Genomic DNA, 25,799 nt, shown 5'->3' with positions numbered 1-25,799 from the left:
ATAACAAGGTCCGGAAGGTAGAAGTCAAGGTAACCAAGGGAGGATCCACACGAACCTTCACTCGACCAATTACTGAGTTAATACTCCTTTTGCCAGGTGAGTGACTTATGCAAGGACTAGCCATGCTGTTGGCACGGTGGGGAGTACATTGCTGCTATCTACAGGTTCTACCTTGAACTTTGGAATTCTTTGAAGACGTCATACATCGGACTACATGTTCTTCTATCCTGTTGGACTTATGTTTATACTTGCTTGTTGCATGTTTTTCATTACAGGTTCCAGGACATTTAACAGTATTGGACTTATTGAATATATATATATATATAATTGTTTATGGTTATGAAATCTAAAGATTTCAGACGGGGAGTGTAGTGTTACACTATGTGATTTATTATGCTCTGTGTCTTTAAGATTTGTTCCCTCTGTCTATCTGAACTCTTTCTCTCACCGTAGTTCTGTATATTCTCCTCCCCTTCCTCTCTCTGATTCATTGTGCACAGTATACCTCATTGCTGTAACATCTTTACATGTAGCTTACAACTGCAACGTTTTTCTACCTATGGATACCCATCATTAAACTGAACATTCGAGAGGATTCATCGTCTGTCTTTCCATACAGTGAGTTATCCATTGAGTTAAGCGGTCTGAATTGATGCAAGGGATAAATAGATCACCAGGTCATGTAAGCTCTATGTGAAGCTGAAGATAACGTTGATTGCCTTGTAGTTGAGTCAGAACAACCAATATAAAGGATGGAACATGTAACATGTTCCAGCTCCTGCCCCCTGCAGGTGGGGGTTCTTCTCCCTGCACCCGCTGCCACTTAAAACAGTGCGGCTGTGTGGAGCTCCGCCCACACAGCCGCGTCATTCATTCACAGATTCCTGTGAATGAATAAACTACAAGTACCGTTTTGATGGGCTGTGAGGGCTGTGTGGACAGACAGAACATCGACTTTCAAACACAAAGCTGGAGGATATGTCTGCAGGAGTCCATTTTGCACCCATGTTCTACTGATGGTGGGTGCAATGCTTTCCAGGCTCCCGCAGGAAAAAATAGGTGCACATTTTTGTTCTGCAAAATATGTGCATATATTATTTTTTCCATAAAGGTGAACTTCTCCTTTAAAGAACAAAAGTGTACATAATGCATTTGGGGTGCCATTACCAATTAATGCACCACATGAATTTTTTGCACATTCCACACTACACTAATGTGAAATTTGTTTGAACACAGTTTGTTGGTTCATAGATAACATTTCTGCCTGTTGATTTAGTACTTCAGTCATTTGGCTACAATGTCATCAGTGGAGCACACCAAGGTCGGTCCACAACTTCTGGTGCACCGCCATGGCCAAACCTAGTTACTCTTTAGAATGGAGAGGGCATATCGAGGAATGGTTATGGCCCACCTATACAAGCAATGATGACACCCAAGTACTTTTGATCCAGTATTGACTAACCAACAAAAAACTCTAAAGCCGTGTACACACGACCGGACTTCGACCAGACTGGTCCAACAGAACAAATCTGTTGGACAATCCAACAGTGTGTGGGCTTCATCGGACCTTCAGCTGACTTTTTCTGTCAAAAATCAGACGGACTTTAGATTTGTTTCAAATCTTTCCGACGGACTCAAGTCCGGTTGAAAAATCCGTTTGTCTGTATGCTAGTCAGACGGACAAAAAAGGATGCAAGGGCAGCTATTGGCTACTGGCTATGAACTTTCTTATTCTAGTCCCTTTGTACGTCATCACGTTCAAACCAACGGACTTTCAAACGGACTTTAGGCAAGTCCGGTCTTTCGAAAGTCCGTTGAAAGTCCGTCGGAAAAACCGTTGGACCTTTGATGATGAAAAGTCCGCTCGTGTGTACGCGGCATAAAGCATCATCTTGTATGATAAAAAAATTTGGTGCAGGGAAAACACTATCAATTCTGATTAGATTATAAACGTTTTCTTCTACTAACAAGTGAATACAGAAAAAGAACATACCGAAGCTACATAAAGCAAGAAAAGCTGTATCCAAGAACCAGATCCAAATCAGCCTCAGCTGGTGGTAGGTTCTTCTCCTGTGACAATTGCATGGAACAGGCTATGAGCGGCATTCCTTCCATACAGCTTCTAGATAAGCTTTCAGCCCTGCTCCTAGTGAGCGAAGAGTTATGAAGTCAGCTCTTGTGAATGGATAAAAAGACAGAAAGGTGGAAAGGCAGACTCCCTCAAAGTAATGTGTCAGGATAGAATCACTGGAGGTGCCCTTGTTTTCATACTTACCTAATCACTGACCAGAAACAAGCATATAGCCAGTAAAATGTCAGAATACACACTGTCAGTGACTCACCAAGGAGTGAGAGAAGGATAAGGAAATTGCCCCTGAAGTGTGCATCCTTAAAGCAGACCTTTAAGGATGCACACTTCAGGGGCAATTTCCTTATCCTTCTCTTGATGCAATGGTCAAACATTTCCATCGATACACTCCTAAACCATGTGGACAGCCTTCCCAAAAGAGCAAAAAAGAGTTGAAATTGTTATAGCTGCAAAGCCATTAAAATTCGTGTGCGTTTAAAGGCAGGTGTACCAATACTTTTGGTAACATAATGCATCTTTATCCATCCTGCACACCCCAACACAGTCCCACAAAGGTAAATAAAATACATACTATAATATATATATATATATAATATATATATATATATATATATATATATATATATATATATATATATATATATATATATATATATATATATATATATATATATATATATATATATATATATATATATATACATACACATATACATACATAATCATAAAATGCAGTGCAGCTTTCACCCTGTAATATGCATAACAAAAGAATTGTGATGTACATTATACCCTGAAGACACAAGCAGAAAATAAGCACCTTATAAAACTTTAAAACTAAATTAACCTGCGCACTGGAAATTCTTTACCTAAACGATTTTTATACCACCATGTGTATATAGTGATAAGATGTGAGAACATACAGTGGGGACAGAAAGTATTCAGACCCCCTTAAATTTTTCACTCTTTGTTATATTGCAGCCATTTGCAAAAAATCATTTACGTTCATTTTTTTCCTCATTAATGTACACACAGCACCCCATATTGACAGAAAAACACAGAATTGTTAACATTTTTGCAGATTTATTAAAAAAGAAAAACTGAAATAATCACATGGTCCTAAGTATTCAGACCCTTTGCTGTGACACTCATATATTTAACTCAGGTGCTGTCCATTTCTTCTGATCATCCTTGAGATGGTTCTACACCTTCATTTGAGTCCAGCTGTGTTTGATTATACTGATTGGACTTAATTAGGAAAGCCACACACCTGTCTATATAAGACCTTACAGCTCACAGTGCATGTCAGAGCAAATGAGAATCATGAGGTCAAAGGAACTGCCTGAAGAGCTCAGAGACAGAATTGTGACAGATCTGGCCAAAGTTACAAAAAAAATTCTGCTGCACTTAAGGTTCCTAAGAGCACAGTGGCCTCCATAATCCTTAAATGGAAGATGTTTGGGATGACCAGAACCCTTCCTAGAGCTGGCCGTCCAGCCAAACTGAGCTATCGGGGGAGAAGAGCCTTGGTGAGAGAGGTAAAGAAGAACCCAAAGATCACTGTGGCTGAGCTCCAGAGATGCAGTCGGGAGATGGGAGAAAGTTGCAGAAAGTCAACCATCACTGCAGCCCTCCACCAGTCGGGACTTTATGGCAGAGTGGCCTGACGGAAGCCTCTCCTTAGTGCAAGACACATGAAAGCCCGCATGGAGTTTGCTAAAAAAACACCTGAAGGACTCCAAGATGGTGAGAAATAAGATTCTCTGGTCTGATGAGACCAAGATAGAACTTTTTGGCCTTAATTCTAAGCAGTATGTGTGGAGAAAACCAGGCACTGCTCATCACCTGTCCAATACAGTCCCAACAGTGAAGCATGGTTGTGGCAGCATCATGCTGTGGGGGTGTTTTTCAGCTGCAGGGACAGGACGACTGGTTGCAATTGAGGGAAAGATGAATGCGGCCAAGTACAGGGATATCCTGGACGAAAACCTTCTCCAGAGTGCTCAGGACCTCAGACTGGGCTGGAGGTTTACCTTCTAACAAGACAATGACCCTAAGCACATAGCTAAAATAATGAAGGAGTGGCTTCACAACAACTCCGTGACTGTTCTTGAATGGCCCAGCCAGAGCCATGCCTTAAACCCAATTGAGCATCTCTGGAGAGACCTAAAAATGGCTGTCCACCAACCTTTACCATCCAACCTGACAGAACTGGAGAGGATCTGCAAGGAGGAATGGCAGAGGATCCCCAAATCAAGGTGTGAAAAACTTGTTGCATCTTTCCCAAAAAGACTCATGGCTGTATTAGATCAAAAGGGTGGTTCTACTAAATACTGAGCAAAGGGTCTCAATACTTAGGACCATGTGATATTTCAGTTTTTCTTTTTTAATAAATCTGCAATAATGTCAACAATTCTGTGTTTTCCTGTCAAAATGGGGTGCTGTGTGTACATTGAGGAAAAAAAAAGAACTTAAATGATATTAGCAAATGGCTGCAATATAACAAAGAGTGAAAAATTTAAGGGGGGTCTGAATACTTGCCGTTCCCACTGTAGATAAAGTCCAATAAAAATCAAAGCCCTTATGTTTTTGTGTGCCTCAATCACTCGATTGTCACATTTATTACTCCCCACATGATCCTCCACCTTCCACTCTATGCTCTCATCGAATTGTTTGACTTAAATATACGATAGGTCAAAGTACACCTTCCCCTTTAAGGGGCACAGAAAAACATGCCAAATTCTCCTGATGGGAATTTGTGCTTAGACTTCCTTTACCATATGTTTTAATCCCATCTCCAAAAAAGCCAGTGGAAGGTTTTTTAAAATGGTACTCCTATATATTCCCCAATGAATGCTCTGGAAGAAAATTAAAACATTTCCATTTTTATAAAATTATTGAAAATACACTCAGGGAGGGCTATATACAAGACTGGTAAAAAGTACATACACTTTCCCATGAAGGGATATGGCTCAGCGGCCGTGCTCTGGACAAAACTCTTACTTTCTTGTCAGGACTACCTGACGTCACTGGCTTCCTCTTTACATGTTGTGTCATAGTCATGCGATTCTCTGAGGGTCTGTGATACATATTACAAGGTGAAAATTGCGCTGTGTGTGTGTGTGTGTGTGTATCGACGGAGTGATCCCCCGCTGAGCAAAGCGGAGCCCGTACACGGACACGACCGTGTGAAAGGGCCCTTATGCTATTTTTGTCTTGACAATGAATAATAGAACAATATTCTCATCATGTAGCAATAGATGCAAACACTGGTTACTGGGCTTAGTGGAGGGGGATGAATTCATTTTGATTTTTACCATACTGCCTGGTTCACATAAAAAAAAAGCTTTATTTTCAATTGACTGATATGAATGTTTAACCACTTAAGGACCAGCCTCGTTTTGGATTTTAGGTGTTTACATGTTTAAAACAGGTTTTTCTGCTAGAAAATTACTTAGAACCCCCAAACATTATATATGGTTTTTCTTCTAACACCCTAGAGAATAAAATGGCGGTCGTTGCAATACTTTTTTTTGCACCGTATTTGTGCAGCGGTCTTAAAAGCGCACTTTTTTTGGAAAAAATTCACTTTTTTGAATAAAAAAAATAAGACAGCAGTAAAGTTAGCCCAATTTTTTTTAATATTGTGAAATATAATGTTACGCCAAGTAAATTGATACCCAACATGTCACGCTTGAAAATTGCGCCCGCTCGTGGAATGGCGTCAAACTTTTACCCTCAAAAATCTCCATGGGCGACGTTTAAAAAATTCTACAGGTTGCATATTTTGCTGTACAGAGGAGGTCTAGGGCTAGAATTATTGCTCTCGCTCTACCGGTCGCTGCGATACCTCACATGTGTGGTTTGACCACCGTTTTCATATGAGGGCGCTACTCGCGTATGCGTTCGGTTCTGCGCGCGAGCTCGTCGGGACGGGGGGGGTTTAAAATTTTTTTTTTTTTTTATTTTACAATATTTTATTTATTTTTACACTGTTTAAAAAAAAAAAAATGGTGTCACTTTTATTCCTATTTCAAGGAATGTAAACATCCCTTGTAATAGAAAAAAGCATGGCAGGTCCTCTTAAATATGAGATCTGGGGTCAAAAAGACCTCAGATCTCATATTTACACTAAAATGCAATAAAAAAAAAAAAAAAGTCATTTAGAAAAATTACATTTGAAAAAATATGCCTTTAAGAGGCGTGGACGGAAGTGACGTATTGACGTCGCTTCCGCCCAGCAGTGTCATGGAGACGAGTGGGCGCTATCTTAGCCTCACTCGTCTCCAGACACACCACGGGGAACGCGATCGCTACCGACGGCTCCGGTAAGCGGCGGAGGGCACCGGATCGCGGCGGGAGGGGGCGGCCCTCTCCCACCACCGATAAAAGTGATCTCACGGCGAATCCGCCGCAGGGACCACTTTTATCTGAAAGCCGGCCGCCGCACGAAAACGGGGATACCGGGGTTATGGCAGCTAGCTGCTGCCATAACGATATCCACATTCAAAGTTTGGACGTACATAGTTGTGCGGCGGTCCTTAAGTGGATAACAAATATGAAAAGCACTGCCCATATTGACAGTGCTATACAAGTACCTGTAATAAAATTAATTATTCTAAAATACCAATGCTATTAAAATGTTACACACCTTCCCGCCCTGCCTATAGCAGAATGATGGCTGGGCGGTGGCTTTACTGTTCTAAGTGAACGTCATATGACATCCTCTCAGCTCAGTGCGATCTGTCACGGGTTGGGTCCATCAGTGTACAGGCTCGCTGCAAGTACCATGCGACCAATCACAGCACATGACAGTTGTAAACAATATGTACCTTACTTTCATGCCATACATTGTGTACAATTGTGTTGCTAGCTGTGATTGGTCAATGTGATCACATGGTACAGACAGGGCCAATCACAGCTCATCTGTACCATGTGATTGGCTTTGATCATTCAGTAAAATGCTTGCTTATTGCATTGTAATTCACTGCTTTAACCACTTAAGGACCGAGCCTCTTTTTGAGATTTCTTGTTTACACGTTAAAAACAGTTTTTTTTTGCTAGAAAATTACTTGGAACCCCCAAACATTACACATTTTTTTTCCTAACACCCTAGAGAATAAAATGTCGGTCGTTGCAATACTGTCTGTCACACTGTATTTGGTCTTACAAGCACACTTTTTTTTTTGTAAAAAATACACTTTTTTGAATTAAAAAATAAGACAACAGTAAAGTTAGTAAAGATAATGTTACGCAGAGTAAATGGATACCTAACATGTCACGCTTCAAAATTGTGCCTTCTCATGAATAGGCGACAAACGTTTACCCTTAAAAATCTATCTATAGGCGACGTTTAAAAAATTCTACAGGTTGCATGTTTTGAGTTACAGAGGAGGTCTAGGGCTAGAATTATTGCTTTTGCTCTACCAATCGCGGCGATATCTCACATGTGTGGTTTGAACACCATTTTCATATGCGGGCGCTACTCGTGTATGCGTTCGCTTCTGCATGCGAGCTCGTCGGGACAGGGCGCGTTTAAAAATTTTTTTTTTCCTTATTTATTTTACCTTTTATTTTTACACTTTTTTTTTTTTTTTAAATTGTCACTTTTATTCCTATTACAAGGAATGTAAACATCCCTTGTAATAGAAACAAAGCATGACAGGACCTCTTAAAATGAGACCTGGGGTCAAACAGACCTCAGATCTCATATTTAGACTAAAATGCAATTAAGAGAAAAAAAAAAAAAATGTCCCTTTAAGGGCTGTGACGTTTTGATGTCGCTTCCGCCCTGCATTGTTATGGAGACTGGTGGGGGCCATCTTCCCTTCACTCGTCTCCATGCTCAGCAAGGGTGAAGATCCGGCTCTGGCAATCGGCGGAGGGCACCGGAGCGCGGCGGGAGGGGCCCTCTCCTGCCGCCAATAAAAGTGATCTCGCGGCGAATCAGCTGCAGAGACCACTCTTATCTTAAACCGGACCGCTCACTGAAGAAGAGTATACCGGGGTCATGGCAGCTAGCTGCTGCCATAACAACGATACTCCTCTTCAAACAGCTAACGTATAAAGACGGTGGGCGGTCCGGAAGTGGTTAAGCAATCATAATGTGTAAAGAAAATTATATTGCTCTGGTCACAGTGTGTTAAAAAAAAAAAAACAAATTGTAAAAAATAAATAAATTAATTAAAAAAAGAAATAAAAAAAAAAAATATGTTTTTTATTTTTTTGTTCTGTCACCAGTCAGTGCCCCTGATCACCACCAACACCAGTTATAGGATGACACTGTACTGCACTGGTAAAAGCATGTAAAAAAAAATATGGAAATTTGGAGATTTTTTTATTTTTTTTTTTATTCCTTCATTTTGCAAAAAATATGACAAAAAAATTACAACTTCAAAAAAAAAATATCATGCCTCTTACTAAATACTTTGAACTGTCTACTTCCCAAAAAGGGGTCATTTAGCCCGGTTCAGCAGGGACCAGCTGATTTTTGATTCATGTATAGGCAACGTGGTTGTACAGAAGTCTATCTACTGATCGACTTCTGTACAGCAGCCCTGCTGGAAAATATTCTCTTGATCAGTGTTGCAGGCTTCAGCTTGCAGCACTGTTCAGTGAATTCTGATGGCAAGGAAGCCTCCTTGCTGTCAGAATACAATGACACAGCAGAGAGGATTCACCCATTTACTATTCATGCTGTTAAACGATAAAAACGGACTCCTCTATGGCCAGTTCAAGAAAGTTGGCTTTACAGTAATTCTAAAGGTTCATTTTTTTCTTTTTTTAAATAAGATGTCATACTTACCTGCTCTATGCAATGGTTTTACCCTCCCCTGCCAGCACTCTCAGGTCCTCCTCCCTTCCCGATTGCCCCCATAGCAAGCTGCTTGCTATAGGAGCACTTGTGCGGGCTTGATCCCAAGATGGGCTGTTTGCGTCTATTAACGCACACAATGCAGCTTGACTCCGCCACCACTTCCTTCTCACAGAGTTTGACTGACAGCAGCAGGAGCCAATGGCTCCCACTGCTGCCTCTATGTCCAGTGAGGAGAGAGGGGAGAGTTCTGTTACTCTCGGGCACAGCACTGGATCGGGATCTGGCTAAGTTAAGCATTGGGGGGGGAGTATGCATTAAGGTACAAAACCTTAAACCTTCACAACCACTTTAAGGGAGGATGGCTAATACAGGTGAAGCTACACAAGCCAGCTATATTCTCTCAATTCTTGTACAGAAGTGAGCATTTCAACACATGGGGTCGACACTCTCTAAAGTGTTATTTTCCAAGCAGACTTCAAAGTACCATCCCTCAGTTAAATGGCACTCAGCGGTTTGGGGGGCAATAGAGGCAAGTTTTTACACATATAGCTTTTTTTGGGTATACTTTAGAAAAGTTTAGCAACAGGTTCACTTTAAGTGGGACTGCAGGAGGGAAAACCACACCACGTCAATGTGAATTTGCTCAATTACAAACCAAAAAGTAGGTTGGAGACAGAACTGTGACACAGGAAACTGGAAAGCAACTGGCATGCCAAATTACAAATCATTTGACAAGAAAATAGTTAAAGTATACAGTGGAAAGTCTACACACCCCTGTAAAAATATCAGGTTTCTGTGATGTAAACAAATGAGACGAAGATAAATCATTTCAGAACTTTTTCCACCTTTAATGTGATCTAAAAATTGTACAACTCAGTTGAAAAACAAACTGAAATCTTTTAGGTGGAGGGAAGTAAAAATAAAAAAATAAAATAATATGGTTGCATAAGTGTGCACACCCTTAAATGAATACTTTGTTGAAGCACTTGTTGATTTTGTTACAGCACTCAGTCTTTTTGGGTATGAGTCTATCAGCAAGGCACATCTTGACTTTGCAATATTTGCCCACTCTTCTTTGCAAAAATAAATCTGTCAGATTGCGAGGGCATCTCCTGTGCACAGCCCTCTTCACATCACCCCATAGATTTTCAATGGGATTAAGGTCTGGGCTCTGGCTGGGCCATTCTAAAATGTTAATCTTCTTCTGGTGAAGCCATTCCTTTGTTGATTTGGATGTATGCTTTGGATTGTTGTCATTCTGAAAGATGAAGTTCTTCTTCATGTTCTGCTTTCTAGCAGAAGAATGAGGCCGGGTTCACACTGGTACGACATGACAGTCGTACCACTTTGGATCCGACTTTGCCCTGTGACTTGAAGTCCGACTTCAATGAACAGGGATCCGACTTTGATCCCTGACAATACCAGGCACTGTCTGGTATGAATCTTTAGGGGGAACTACACGCCCAAAAAAAAAACGCTTGGGTTCCACCTCCAAGAGCATTCCAGGCCCTTCGGTCTGGTATGGATTTTAAGGGGAACCCCCCACGCCAAAAAAAAAAACAAAACAGTGTGGGAGTCCCCCCCCCCCCCCCAAAAGCCATACCAGGCCCTTATCAGAGCACACAGCCTGGCAGGTCAGGAAAGGGGGTGGGGACGAGCGAGCCCCCCCCCCGAACCATACCAGGCCGCATGCTCTTGACATGGGGGGGTGGGTGCTTTAGGGTAGGGGGGTTCCTGCACCCCCCCCACCCCAAAGCACCTTGTCCCCATGTTGATGAGGACAAAGGCCTCTTTCCGACAACCCTGGCCATTGGTTGTCGGGGTCTGCGAGCGGGGGGCTTATTGGAATCTGGGGCCCCCTTGTTAAAGGGGGACTTCCAAGATCCCGGCCTCCCACACTACGCGAGTATGGGGTACATCTCCACTATCTTCTCACTCTTTTGCTGGATTTTCTCCACTGTCTTCTCCCTCTGTTCTTCTTCCGATGTTGACTCAACAGTCTCTCCCATTCTAATGCCAGGTGCGCGGTGTGCCACTACTTACATAGGCATGGGGTGGGGTCACCGGTGACCCACCCCTTATGACATCACTGCTCACCATGCCCCGGGTGGTGATGTCATAAGGGGTGGGGCCTCCAGATGATGTCAAACGCGACCCCGCCCCATGCCAATATAAGTAGTAGCACACCGCGCACCCGGCATTAGAACGGGAGAGAGAGTTGATTCAACATCGGAAGAAGAACAGAGGGAGAAGACAGCGGAGAAGACCCAGCAGAGGCAGAAGACAGCGGACAGAGGGAGAAGAACCGGAGAGGGCTAGAAGACATCAGCGGAGAAGACCTTGAGAGGGGAGAAGAACCAGCAGAGGCAGAAGACATCAGCGGAGGAGGCAGAAAATGTCGCCAGATGAGCCGGAGAAGAAGTCAGAAGAGACCCCGGAGCTGCCTAATAAATTACTTTAAAAACATGTGTTCTGTGTTATACTTTTGACACTTTTTCTTTTAGGTGAATGGGTAGGGGTACAATGCAAAGCACTCACTCCCACATGTTGAGAGCATGTGGCCTGGTATGGTTTGGGGGGGGGGGGGGTCTGCCAGGCTGTGCGCTCGGATAAAGGTGGGGTTCCCCTTAAAATCCATAGCAGACCAAAGGGTCTGGTATGCTCTTGGAGGGGGAACCCATGCCGTGTTTTTTTTTTTTTTTTTCCTTTTTTTTAATTTGGCGTGGAGTTCCCCTTCAAGTTCATCAGAGCACAAGTCGCATGGCAAAGCTGGATCAATCAAGATGGCGATCCGAATTCAGTGATATTCAATGGGCTGAAGTAGGATCAAAGTCGGACCAAAGTAGAGCAGGGAGCATTTTCAAAGTTGGACCAACTTGTGTCGGACCAGTTAAGACGGCTGCCATAGGCACATGTCATGCGACATGAGCTCCCAATGTCGGAGCGTTTGTTGTACCAGTGTGAACCCAGCCTGAAGGTTTTGTGCCAATATTGACTGATATTTGGAACTGTTCATAATTCCCTCTACCTTGACTAAAGCCCCTGTTCCAGCTGAAGAACAACAGACCTAAAGCTTGACGCTGCCACCACCATTCTTCACTATGTGTATGGTGTTCTTTTGATGATGTGCAGTGTTGTTTTTGTTGTTCAATCTTGGTTTCATCAGACCATAACACATTTTCCCACATGCTTCTGGGAGACTTCAGATGTGTTTTGCAAACTTTAGCCAGGCTTGAATGTTTTTCTTCGTAAGAAAAGGCTTCCCTCTTGCAACTCTACCCCATAGCCCAGACATATGAAGAATATATGAGATTGTTGTCACGTGTATCACACAGCCAGTACTTGTCAGATATTTTTGCAGCTCCTTTAATGTTGCTGTAGGCTTCTTGGCAGCCTCCCTGACCAGTTTTCTTCAGGTCTTTTCATCAATTTTAGAGGGACGTCCAGTTCTTGGTAATGTCACTGTTGTGCCATATTTTCTCCACTTGATGATGTCTTTACTGTGTTCCATGGTATATCTAATGCCTTGGAAATTATTTTGTACCCTTCTCCTGCCTGATACCTTTTAACAATGAGATCCCTCTGATGCTTTGGAAGCTCTCTGCGGACCATGGCTTTTGCTGCAGGATGCGACTAAGAATATGTCAGGTAAGACCTACTAGAACAGCTGAAGTTTATTTGGGGCTAATCAGAGACACTTAAATGATGGCAGGTGTGTACTGACTCCTATTTAACATAAGCTTGAATGTGATTGCTTAATTCTGAACACAGCTACATCCCCAGTTATAAGAGGGTGTGCACACTTATGCAACCACATTATTTTAGTTTTTAATTTTTACGTTCTCCCCCCCCCCAAAGATTTCAGTTTGTTTTTCAATTGAGTTGTATAGTTTATAGGTCACATTAAAGGTGGAAAGAGTTCTGCAATGATTTATCTTTGTCTCGTTTTTTTTAATCACAGAAACCTGACATTTTAACAGGGGTTTGTAGACTTTTTATAGGAGAGAGAGAGAGAGCACAGGGGGCGGGGAGAGAGTACAGGGGGGCAGCAGAAAGAAGCTGGGGGGGGGGGTGGGGGTGGCATCCAGATACCCTCCAATTTTCATATTCAGCCACTGAATGCCAGCGCGAGGGGGAGAAGAAGTGGGCACTCAGTGGCTGCAGAAGGAACGTGGAGGGCATCCGTTTCTCTATATGCGACCCCTCCTATCAGGTTACAGATAATCTGAATGATCTTAAAGTTTGTAAACTTTGGAAACGTCACACACATTTACTCTGATGACTTATGACAAGTAGTCACTATGCCCTGTGAGGGTGCACTGCTGTGTCACACATTTCACAGAGCCTGCTTTCTGAGGTGCTGAGAGAAGGAGTTTCAGGAATCGTTGCTAGAAGGTAAGATACAATGGGATATGTTGTCCTTACAGATTGAAAGTAAACTGCAGAGAAGAACCTGCAAAGCATGCAGGGAATCCAGGAAGATGTGGAAAGAGATGAGCAGCAGACAGGCAGCACTCACCACATGAAAGGTGAATTTTCAAGTAAATTTATACTGGATTAATTACAAATATCAATTATTTATATTGCTTTTACAATGATGATGTTCTAAAATAAAAATGTATGCTGTGACTGTATTTTAGACTTAAAGCGGAGCTCCACCCAAAAGGGGAAGCGGGGACCTGGTTGACACACAAGTTCGGCACCCTCCTCCTTCCTCTGCAGCCAGCCCAATCAGAGAGTGCAGCATGCTTTAAGCACGCGCAGTAGGGAACTGACTGTGAAGCTGCAAGGCTTCACTGTTGGTTTCCCTTAGTGGAGATGGCAGAAGCACCCGACAGCCGGTTGAAAAATTGGTTTGGGTGAAGACACAGCTGGATTCCTGGACAGGTAAGTGTCTTAATATTAAAAAAAGTCAGTAGCTACAGTAATTGTAATTTTTTTCTGCAGGAGCTCCTCTTTAATAATCAGTGTTACTTTTCGCTTTATACATAAGAATGAGATGGGAGAGCACAGGATAGGACTGGGAGGACCCACACTGCTGATGGTATGTGCCCTTTATGCAAGAGGGCATGGAAAGTCTATGACCTTTGGGCTGTGAAGCTTGTAGAGCTGAAGATAATAGGTCCTAAATATGTCTGAAGCTTTTCATTTATCCAGATCTTGATGAATCTACTAGTAGTCACATTCAACTGGACAAGTTCTGTGATGTTGAAGTTGTTTCATCGCTTATCCAAGACTTTAGTTCTAACACATGTCAGGAACATGTCCAAGCATTTATATTCACACAGGTAGCCCTGACACTTTGATACAACTACCATAGAAAAAGTAGTTGTGTCTAAGGATAGGATGCGAGGTGATAAAATTGTGGAACCACCCTGCTCTAGTAACAAAATCCCATTCTTGGTTTCACAAGGCTTCATTAAATTGATGGATTATCATTAACGAAGCCTTCCTGATACCAAGGATGGGATTATGCAACGAGAGCAGGGCAATTTCACAATTCCCTGAATTCATAACACACAAAAAGTTTTAAAGCCTGTCTGCATGGTCTACACATACACACATTTCTTGTATATAATGTCACAGGGTACTCAGTTGAAAGGGAGGCCATGGCTGTATGCACTCACTAGTATGTTACGCATCGACAATGATAGGGCACTCCACAGGACTTATTTTTTTGTAGTTTTGATGTGACTGACGGTTCAGTGGAGCAAAGGTGAACCATGGAATAAAGCTCAACAGCTGGCCAGCACCAAGAACTAAACTACAGGGGCAATTTCAGTATCCCGCTACTAAAAGATTTAACCACTGGCCAGCAGTCACCTGAAAAAAACTAAACCTACATGGAAGATTTTTAATAGCTCAGTCCTATAACTCAAGCACTAGTCATTAACCACTAGGTGTAGCAAATGATCATTAAACAAATGGAAAAAAATGACTCCCAATGAAGTAAGCTATACAATCGGCATGCTGTTGCTATCAATCTCTCATGATTGCACATTACTCTATTCATGCAAGATTGGTTGCTACAAGAAGCTGCGAATCTCTCAGAAACAAGGAATGAAAATCTCCCATGTAGCTCTTTGTTAAGCAGCTATATATAATATCAATATTGGCTACCTCCATGCACTTTTATAGATACATAAACATTTACAGCATAGGTTACCCTAAAATGTATTATTTTATACATGTGTCTGTGTGTCCAATTAGATGTTTTTTAGCTGTAGTCTGTTCTATTTAGGTCTTATTTCACTGAAAAATTGCTGGTGATCTATTGGTCCCCCTTCTTCCATTTTTCAACTTGACCACAGCAGGCACAGAAGCAGATCCATGCTGGCGTGGTCAGGTTGTGTTCAAATTCTTTTTCTATTAGTTAAAGAATGCAAACGCAAAATGTGCCTGTTCCTTCAGTATTCTTTTCATGGGTTGGGGTTCATGCCGTCTATCCCCCCCCAGCCATGATTGACAGCGGCTCCTAGCAGGATCGCAATAGCAAACACACCTTCTGGGACAAAGGCGCACACAGATGGGGAATATACTTCCCAGCTGTATGTTGTAAAATGCCCACCCGCCCACCTACCCGTCCTCTGTATTTCTGCTACACCCCCTGCCCATGACTGATAGCAGCTCTCTGGAGAATGAACACCTTCTCAGCTGCCATATGTAGTACACTGCCCGCCCTCTCTGTATAGCTGCCACTCCCCCTACACATTATTAACAGTGGCTCCCAGCAGGCACACACAGATGAGGAACAGAATGCATTAGACCCCTTTCACACTGGGGCTGTTTGCAGACGCTATTGCGCTAAAAATAGCGCCTGCAAACCGACCCGAAACAGCCGCTGCTGTGTCTCCAGTGTGAAAGCCCGAGGGCTTTCACACTGGATAGGTGAGCTAGCATGACGGGAAAAAATGCCCTGCAAGTAGCATCTTCGGAGCGGAGAAGGAGCGGTGTATACACCGCTCCTACCCATTGAGGTAAATGGGGCAGCGCGGCTATACCGCCGGCAAAGCGCCTCTGTTTTTTAACCCTTTGTAGTCCCCTAGCGGGGGGTAAAACCACCCCGCTAGCGACCGAATACCGTCGCTAAAACGACAGTAATACGACTAATAATAGCGGCGCTTTACCGTCGATGCACCTCCCGTCCCAGTGTGAAAAGGGGCCTTAAGCTACTGCTTATGCAAGCAATAGAACATAAGCAGTCTGAGTATGTGGGAAGGTTTTGTTATTTTTGTTTAAGGAAAATAACCCAACATATGAAACTTGTTAAAGGTGTACTTACTTTCTCCACCAGGACATAGGCGATTCAAGTTCTTTCCCTGTACGACCCATAGCAGCAATAAAAGCAAAAGGCCAGGCAAGGAGCATCATAAAAGCAGCAAAGAACAGACGGATGGGAAAGAGAGTCACCATCATGAAGGCAATCTACAAGACAAAAACAATAAGCTTGTTAAATTATGTTGTTCATATTAAAAAACAAAAACAAAACTATTACATATTATACAGGACCTGCAAACAAATAGCATACCCAGCATCAGATAAACGTTTTCATGATAAATTCATCCATGCCAAGTATGAGCACTTCTAAAAAGGTACTTATTTGCTTCTCAGAATTTACAGTACTCCACCACCAATGTCTTCGGTGCTTGTCTCTTCATATGGTTGGCCTCATCTTTATTCAGGCATTTTTCAGCATCAGCACCTACTTGTCTAACGGATATGATGACTGAGGTGGATTAGTCATGTAAATCTGAGTGTCTGCAGTTGTACCTGGCTGTGTTCACAATGTCACAATGTGTCACATGTCTGACACAGATCAGCCCAAACCCCCCCCCCCGCAGTCTCCAATGTTACTACAAAATTACAATGCAGCAGATGTGATCACTAGAGGTGAGGAGACTGAGGAAAAGCTTCCTCCTGCCTGTGGCAAACTGATGACTGCATCTCAGCCTATGCAAAGCCACTTGACTGGAGCTCAGCTGCTTTTTAAAAATTTTAAAAAGTAGTTTTTTTTTTTATTATTCATCCAGTTATTCAATATTAGAACATGTCAATAAATGTAAAATGCAGACATTACGGAAAAGTCAATCTGCTCTACCCAACAATAAAATGTAAAGTGAAAGGCTTTTAACAAAAAAATGAAAATAAACATGTTCTACTCATCTGCTGTGTGCAATTCTATTGCACTGAGCAGCCCCAATCCTGCTCTTCTGCGGTCCCCCGTTGGTGATCTTGGCTCCTCCCTTTCTCTGTGTGTCCCCACAGCAAACTGATTGCAATGGGGGCACAGGTGTGTGCTCGCACCTGAGCTGTGTGTCTGTGGAGCTGTAATTCCATAGACACACACAGCGCAGCTTGGCCCCTTCCTCCTCACAGATTTTGATTGACAACAGCAGGCCATTGGCCCTGTGTGAAGAGGATGAGAGAAGAGTAGAGATCCAGCCATGCACAGCACTGGACAGATTGAGAACTCAAGTAAGTATTTAGGGAGGTGGGGAGGACAGCAAAATGTAAAACAGTAGTAGTAGTAGTAGTAGTAGTAAATTGCAAAAAAAACAAAAAAACACACACACATGTGCATTGCATACTAGCACATTATGAAAGACTTGGACCTTAGAACGGAACCCTCCATCCTCACCCAGTCTTCCTTCTGGGTTCGCAGGCTTCGGCTTTTTAAATGGCAGAGTCGCAATGACGTCACTCCCACGCATGCTGTCCATTGAGAGTGCAGTGTGCATGCTCCGGAGACGTCACTGGATGCTACTATATTAAATATCTCCTAAACCAAGCATGTTTCGGAGATATTTACTGTACCTACAGGTAAGCCTTATTATAGGCTTACCTGTAGGTACAAGTAAACAAGGGGGCTTTACTACATCTTTAATGCAGGGAATGCATTAAGGTAAAAAAAAAAAAAAACTTTTGGCCTGTAGAACTACTAAATAACCCTGCTGGCTGACAAATCTTTTAATTTCCTTTAAGAACAAGAATATGAAGTGAAACAAGGTCAAATGTGTAATAAGCTTATATAATGTTTCCAAAGAGCAGTTTACAAACTGGCTGCTATGAAGTAAGACACATCACAGGGCTTTGCACCCTTTTACCGCAATATAGTACAGTGAGTGAGCAATGTCACCCTAGGACAAAAAATGTGTTTATGGCAGGATCACCAGAGGAAAATGTAGGGGAAAAAAGTGTAAAATGCAGCCGCCACATTGAAAAAAAACAGTAAGTTACAGTAAAAACCCAAAACACAAAATGTATAAACAAGCTTTCCGTAAATTATACCTAATTTTCCCAGTACGTGAGGTTATTGGATATTTGCAGTATGTAACAAAGTACTATGGAGAATTGCCTGAATACAAGCCATTGACAGAGAAAATGCTTTAGTGCAGACATTAACCACAGAAACATTAGTGGTTATATGACCTATAACAAAGGGGATTCACAAGTCGCACAGCGCTATGAGAACATTTCACTCAGCAAACCACCATTACAATTATAAACTGTTGTATGCATTTAGTGGATTGTTGTTACCCTTTTAAATGATTACCACAATGTTTACAGGATAGGACCTCTAATTTTATTGCATTTGCATCTACTATTGTTCCAGTCAGAGTACTTGTCAATGTCCTTTAGAGCAAACTGATTTTTTTTTTTTTTTTTTTTACAGTAAATGAGGTATAGTACGCTATCCTAAAGGGTCAGTGCATCCAATAATTTAAGAGCTATTGAAGGTTACTAATGGGCTAACTCACCCAGCAACTCAAAAGGCAAGATCTCTCCACTGAAGTATCATTGCACCTTCCTATTAACACGTCTCATCCCTCCAGTTGCAAGCTCTGTAACCCAGTAAGCAGTGTTTGGACTTACCCCTAAAATGCAGCAATGGATGGAGGTCCTAGGAACTCCACAGCAAAATTCCTGCGAGATGACAAAAGCCATTTATGATGGGAAAATAAACCCATCGGCACCTGGCTAAATCTGACCATCGGTTTTGGGTGGAAAATAACAACTTCAATTTAAAATGGCTCATTAAAACTGAAATGCAAATGACAGCACCCCAGCTTTAGGAGTTATTTTCTTTTGACTGGTTTAAGACTGTAGATAGTGCTAGACTAAAAGAGCAATAAAAAAAAAAAAAAAATAGATAAAAAAAAAAAAAAAAAAATCACAGCATTAGAATTCTTACACTTGGCTGAATAATGAAGTCATAATCAAACATGGCTCTTTGAAGAAAGTTTATTGATATTATCCCAATGATCTAATTGATGAACAGCTGGCACACAGCGGTTCATTTTCACACATTACAAAAGGCATAGCTATTCATTCCTTTCACAAGGCTGGTCCATGACTGTGCTCTCTTGGGAGATGGCAGACAGACATTCACACACAGTCAGTAAGCCTCAGTTATGCATTAATGTACACAACTTTAGACAGAAAGGTGGCAAAGTTTACACATGCACGCTGCTGAAGCTGCCAGACAGACTGCGGCGGGGTAATCAGCGCCACCAAGCTTCCCGCCAGATAACCTTTACTTTCACATGCATCTGGGATACAAAAGAAATAAAACCCTGGCAATCTGCTTATCTAACAAACTAACAACTCACTTTTTGGAGCCTTCTAAGTGCAAATTATCTGTAAGTGTAATTACTACTACATTAAAATAGCTACAAAATCACACATTAAAAGAATAAATGCTTGAACTTAAGGGGATAGCACACTTTTACAAATCATTATATTCAGAGACAACTTCTTGAATCAAATGAAGAAGCAGCAATCCAAGAGGTGCTGGGACTTAAAGTGATTCTAAAGATTGTTCATATATACAGTATCTCACAAAACTGAGTACAACCCTCACATTTTTGTAAATATTTTCTTCTATCTTTTCATGTGACAACACTGAAGAAATGACCCTTTGCTACAATGTAAAGTAGTGAGTGTACAGCTTGTATAACAGTGTAAATTTGCTGTCCCCTCAAAATAACTCAACACACAGCCATTAATGTCTAAACTGCTGGCATCAAAAGTGAGTACACCCCTAAGTGAAAATGTCCAATGTGGGCCCAATTAGCCATTTTCCCTCCCTGGTGTCATGTGTTAGTGTTACAAGGTCTCAGGTGTGAATGGGGCGAAGGTGTGTTAAATTTGGTGTTATCGCTCTCACTCTCTCATACTGGTCATTGGAAGTTCAACATGGCACCTCATGGCAAAGAACTCTCTGAGGATCTGAAAAAAAGAATTGTTGCTCCACATAGGCGTCAGAAAAATGGCACCAACATCCCTGAAGGTATATGTAAACAAGAGGAAGTTTTTTGGTGGGATTTTAAGGATGCCAAGCAGAAAAGTTAATTACAGTACTCCAAAAGATAACAGTTAAAGTTTATTTGTATAGAAGACAAGTTAAAAATATTGGCTGTATATAGGATACGCAGATACAATTACACATCTAAACCATGGATGGAAGAAGTGGTCACTCAACAGAAGAATGGAGTGACTTATCCTGACATGTTTCGCCTTTTACGGCTTCCTCAGGGGATGTTTTTTTGGGCAGTTCGATGTGATACTGCATAAAACAAAGTACGGTTAGGAACAGTACAGACTTATAATACAAAAATGTAAATGCTGTTGATCGCCCCACCCAATATCCAACAGCCACCCATAGGAGGATCTTTTTACCTGCGACTTGATGTAAGGCCAAATGGAAAATGGACACTGGATGGCATAACAGGTAGGCTGACCGAAAAAGAGCCCAAAGCAGGGTTAAACCGCCGGTATCTGTCCAACAAGGTATTGAAGAAGTGTAAGTAAGGACCCAATCAAATAAGTTGGATCACAAATTATGGGGAATTGAAAAGGAGAGTGAAAGAAAAGGAGGGGGAGGGGGAAAGAAGAGGAAGGGAAAGTGGGAATGGGACGGAAGATGAGAGGGATTGAGAATGGGAAGGGGAGGGGAGGTGGGGAAGACCATGATGAGACCAAGATAAGCTTATTGGTTCAGATGGGGTCAAGCGTGCGGCAACCAGAGCAGCACCGAATCTCCTCTTTTAGGGTCCCCCGCCAAAGCTCATCGCTCCTCTTCGGAGAGTGGCCCATAGCAAGCCTCTTGCTATAGGGATACTCTTCCGGGCTCAATCCCAAACCACGCTACCTGTGTCCATAGACACAGACAGTGTGGCTCAGCCTACCCCCAACTTCGTCAAAGGATTTGATTGACAGCAACAGGAGCCAATGGCTCCCACTAGGCTGCCTCTCTGTCCTGTGAGGAAAGAGAGGAATGCTGCTCTTGGGCACAGCACCTGATCAAGATCGGGCTCAGGTAAGTATAAGGGGGGCTGGGGGGGTTCCTAATCACAGAAGTTTTTTTTCACCTAATGCAGAAACTGCATTAAAGGAGTTGTAAAGGCAGAAGGATTTTTTTATCCTAATGCATTCTATGCATTAAGATAAAAAGCCTTCAGTGTGCAGCAGTTGCCCCAGAACCCCCTAATTACTTACCTGGGCCCCATCTCTGTCCAGCGATGTCCACGAGTCCCTTGGCCGTCAGGGACCCTCCCTCCTGATTGGCTGGGACACCGAAGAGGGGCCATTGGCTCCTGCTGCTGTCAAAGTCAGTTAGCCAATCAGAGAGGGTCTGAATGGACACACGGAGCTGCAGCTCGGCTCGGGTGCCCCCATAGCAGGCTGTTTGCTGTGGGGGCACTCAACAGGAGGGAGGGGCCAGGAGCAGAAAAGAGGGACCCAAAAAGAGGAGGATCAGGGCTGCTCTGTGCAAAACTCCTGCACAGTGCAAGTATAACATATTTGGTATTAAAAAAAGAAAAAAAAAAAAAACACACACACAAGATTTTACAGTCACTTTAAATCACTTTACTTACCTCCACTGTGCAGCTTGTTTTGCCCAGAGTGGCCACGAACTTCGTCTTCTGGGGTCCCCCGGCGGATCCTCCCCACATCAGATAACCCCCTAGGAGAAGCGCTCTCCCGGGGTGGTTGTCTTCCAGGCGCTCTCCCGAATCCACAATTCGCCGTCCATAGCTGCCGAATGTATGACTCCGCCCCGCCCCCGGCACCCGCATCATTGGATTTGATTGACAGCAGCGGGAGCCAATTGCTGCGCTTCTATCAATCTATCCAATCAAGAGCCGAGAACCCCGGGCAGAGAGAGACAGCGCATCCCCGCCGGGTCAAGTTCCAGGGCTCAGGTAAGTAAAACGGGGGGCTGTCACTGCCGGGTGTTTTTTCACCTTAATGCATAGGATGCATTAAGGTGAAAAAAAAACACGAGGATTTACAACCCCATTAAAGAGTAACTCCACTTTTTGTTGTTTTGTCTAATGGGAGTAGTTTTATAATGATCAGCTGCTGCACCTGCAGGGCTCTGATGAGGAAAATTGTAGGGTCTGCATTCCTTTCAGCGTGATTTATTTTTGGGAGTATCTCACCAAAAATGACATTTTTGTTGCAGGGGAAGCCTGAAATCAGACATATTAGTGCAGACTTCTGGGAAAATCAGTGAGCCAATCACACAAGCAAGCAATGATATTTCTGGAGGGCGTTCTGTACACCATCTGTGTACAGAACTCCTGCAGCTAGCCATATTGCATTTTACAGAAAATTTCAGTGCTACAGATGATAACATTCAATTACAATATGACTTGCAATTGCGTATACTATATATTTGTTTTTATTTGCCATTTTTTTTTCCCCACACGAAAGAGTTACCCTTTAAGATAAAAAAATAAATAAATAAACCTTTAGACCCACCTCATGGTGGCCATACATGGATCGAAATTCAGCAAATGCAGCAGAGACTGGCCCAATTTCAGTCCATACAGGTACATCAATATCAAATCAAAAAGTTTATTTATTTCAGCAATTCAAATCAAAAAGTGAAAGTCCTATTTTATATAGATGCATTACACACAGAGTGATATATTCTAAGCATTTTTTTCTTTTAGTTTGATGACGGGGCATGGAGGCAATCAGCCTGTGGCACTGCTGAAGTGTTATGGAAGCCCAGGTGGCTTTAATAGTGGCCTTCAGCTCATCTGCATTGTTGGGTCTGGTGTCTCAGCTTCCTCTTAATACTCCACAGATTCTCTATGGGGTTTAGGTCAGGCGAGCTGGCCAATCAAGCACAGTAATACCATGATCATTAAACCAGGTATTGGCAGTGTGGGCAGGTGCCAAGTCCTGGCAAATTAAATTGGCATCTCCATAAAGCTGGTCAGCAGAGGGAAGCATGAAGTGCTCTGGAATTTCCTGGTAGAAGGCTGCACTGACTTTGGATTTGATAAAACACAGTAGACCAACACCAGCAGATGACAAGACTCCCCAAATCATCACAGACTGTGGAAAATGTTGTGTTTCATTTGGAAATCAAGGTTCCAGAGTCTGGAGGAAGAGTGGAGAGGCACAGAATCTAAATTGCATATATATACATATACACACACATAAAAAGTAAATATAAAATAGTGTAAAATAAGTTAATGGTGAAATAGAATTAACAGATACTACTTAATTCATACATACCATTGTGTATAAAACTGAAATATATACTCATGGAATAAAATAAATTAACAATAAAATACCTAACAATTTACTTATTTTACACTCAGTCACTATTTTATATTCATTTTTAATGTTTATATATGTGGATATCAACCAAAATTTTCTGTGTTGTCAGACTTATAATCATGTCAATTACATCTACTGTATATTTTGTTTTAGCACCGATAAGAAGGGGGGTTTCTAGTCTGAGGAAAGCATTGGTTGCCCTAAATGCAAAACCATCAAATCAAGTCATTGATTTTTTTAATTTTTTTTTACTAGATTCAAAGGCATCCACCATTTCTGAGGTCCTTGGAGAGATCTACTAATCTTGGCATGATGACACCAAATGTCAGTTTGGACAAAGAGAACACCAAGCTGAAGCTTTTGGAGAACGTCAAGGCAGGTATCGCCTGCATATGCCTCAAGGAGGTTCTAATCATTGGATTCTAATCTGGAACATTCTGCTATGATGTCATGGATTTGAAGTTGTGGTGGCTAGGGATGCACTTTTTCTTATTTATGATAGATCTGCATTTTTGTTATTTTAGATAATGAAAATAAATACACTGTCAATTTTGTGTGTCGTTTATTTACATACAGTATAACGCTTTTATCTGTATATTTAAATCAAATAAACAAAAAAAAAATTTGTAATGCTACTATACCTTTCTGTTTATTAGATTTCCATTCCAATACAAAAAAAAAAAAAAAAAAAAAAAAAAAAAAAGGACAAGGTTTATTAAATTTGATGTCATTGTGTATAGAGCATCCAGAGGTCCTATAGGATTGTACATAGTTACATAATCGCAATGAAAAAAAGGCTCTGCAGTGGACTCTTTGAAAATATATTTAAAATATTTTTAGTTGTGCTAAGATAGAATAACTTTATATGAACTTATAGAACACTGATAATTATGTATGTAACCATCCACAATCATGTATTAAAAAAGCCTTTATTACTCTCACAAATAATGGTTGTGATAGTAGGAAGTGTAAATGGTTTTCGGTGACATCCATGACGGAGTTCTTGTCTAACAAAATGTCACCCCATGTTTATCTCAGAAATGGGCAGCATGATGATTGCCATTCATATTTTCTAGCCTTTCAAGTAAAAACAATTCCCATAAAATGACTGACACCAAGAGTTAATATCATTAGAGCAATTTTACTTCTCCTTAATCATCTTTCCAAAGCAGTTAAAATTATAGCAAATAATTGTTCTGAGGTTAGAAGCCTCCCGTTTCACCAGCACCTATTTAAATGTCTGTGGTAATTAAGGCAAGCTTTATATTTATCCCTCATTAGAAATGCAAACTAGAGCACGCATATTACAATCCGGTAAAGCACACTTCACTACAGCTGTACATATTATCATATCTAAAAACAAACACATTTATTGCCAGGATGATCTCATCAACAGCAATGCCACCCAGATCATGCCATCTTACTAGTGATGAGCCCTTGAAGCCAAAGGCTGAGAACTTTTCTGTTTCTAGTAAGATTTGCAGCTCACAATAGTTCTTACAAGGCCACTGAGCACATTATCTGCTCTCTGACATCTGAGAGTTTTCTGATCAGAGCCTGCTTTGTAGTGACTAGCAAAAGTGTGCCTATTCAAGATTAGGCGCGGCTGTGGAGGTGGGGCGGCAGGTGGAGTGGAGTGGAGTGGAGTGGAGTAGAGAGAGAGAGAGAGAGAGAGAGAGAGATCTCTATCTATCATACCTGTTTTACTTACCTGCTCTGTGCAATGGTTTTGCACAGAGTAGCCCCGATTTCTCGGGTCCCACGCCGGTGCTTCTGGCTCCTCCCTCTTGCCCGGGGGCCCCCACAGCAAGCAAGCTCCCGAGCTGCAGCTCTGTGTGTCCATTCACACACACACAGAGCTTCGGCTTGGCCCCGCCCCCTCTGTCTCCTGTTTGAATCACTGGCTGTGATTGGCTCCTGCTGCTGCAAAAAACCATCAGGAGTGCGAGTCCCCACAGAGGCAAGGGTAAAAAAAAAAAAAATCTTGTGCCTTTACAACCACATTAATGCTTAATTCTAACCAAAACAATTATTTTTTTTCTTCTTCTTTTATTTTGAATGGAGACGGGTTAGAACATATGTAATACTGTACCCACTTTTACCCTTGATTCCTGTTGGGATGCCGGTCACCTTAAAGGAAGTGAAGCAAAAATTCCTAGATGGTAACACAGGTGACAAGTAATACTTGAAGAGTTTAAACATTTTCTGACATCACTACCTAGTGAGTCACTGGGCTCTGACAAACTGAATTTGTCCCTTGTACACCTGCCAGAAAGCAGTTGAGTGTGTGTGGGGGGGGCGCGCACAAGTGCAGAG

At 42.1% G+C, this 25,799-nt stretch overlaps 1 protein-coding gene across 2 annotated transcripts in view; it reads right to left on the bottom strand.

The window, feature by feature from the left end:
• Window positions 1-25,799, bottom strand: part of LPCAT1 (lysophosphatidylcholine acyltransferase 1) — a 277,273-nt gene that overhangs the window by 139,061 nt on the left and 112,413 nt on the right. For both annotated transcript variants that reach the window (XM_073630841.1, XM_073630842.1), the window contains exon 2: window positions 16,186-16,328. In XM_073630841.1, the coding sequence (XP_073486942.1) occupies window positions 16,186-16,328 (143 nt within the window). The remainder of the gene's footprint in view (window positions 1-16,185; window positions 16,329-25,799) is intronic.

The sequence above is a fragment of the Aquarana catesbeiana genome, linkage group LG05, assembly GCF_042186555.1.
Source record: "Aquarana catesbeiana isolate 2022-GZ linkage group LG05, ASM4218655v1, whole genome shotgun sequence".
NCBI lineage: Eukaryota > Metazoa > Chordata > Amphibia > Anura > Ranidae > Aquarana > Aquarana catesbeiana.
Note: the sequence above shows the minus strand (reverse complement) of the source record. Positions and strands in the feature narration are given on the sequence as shown.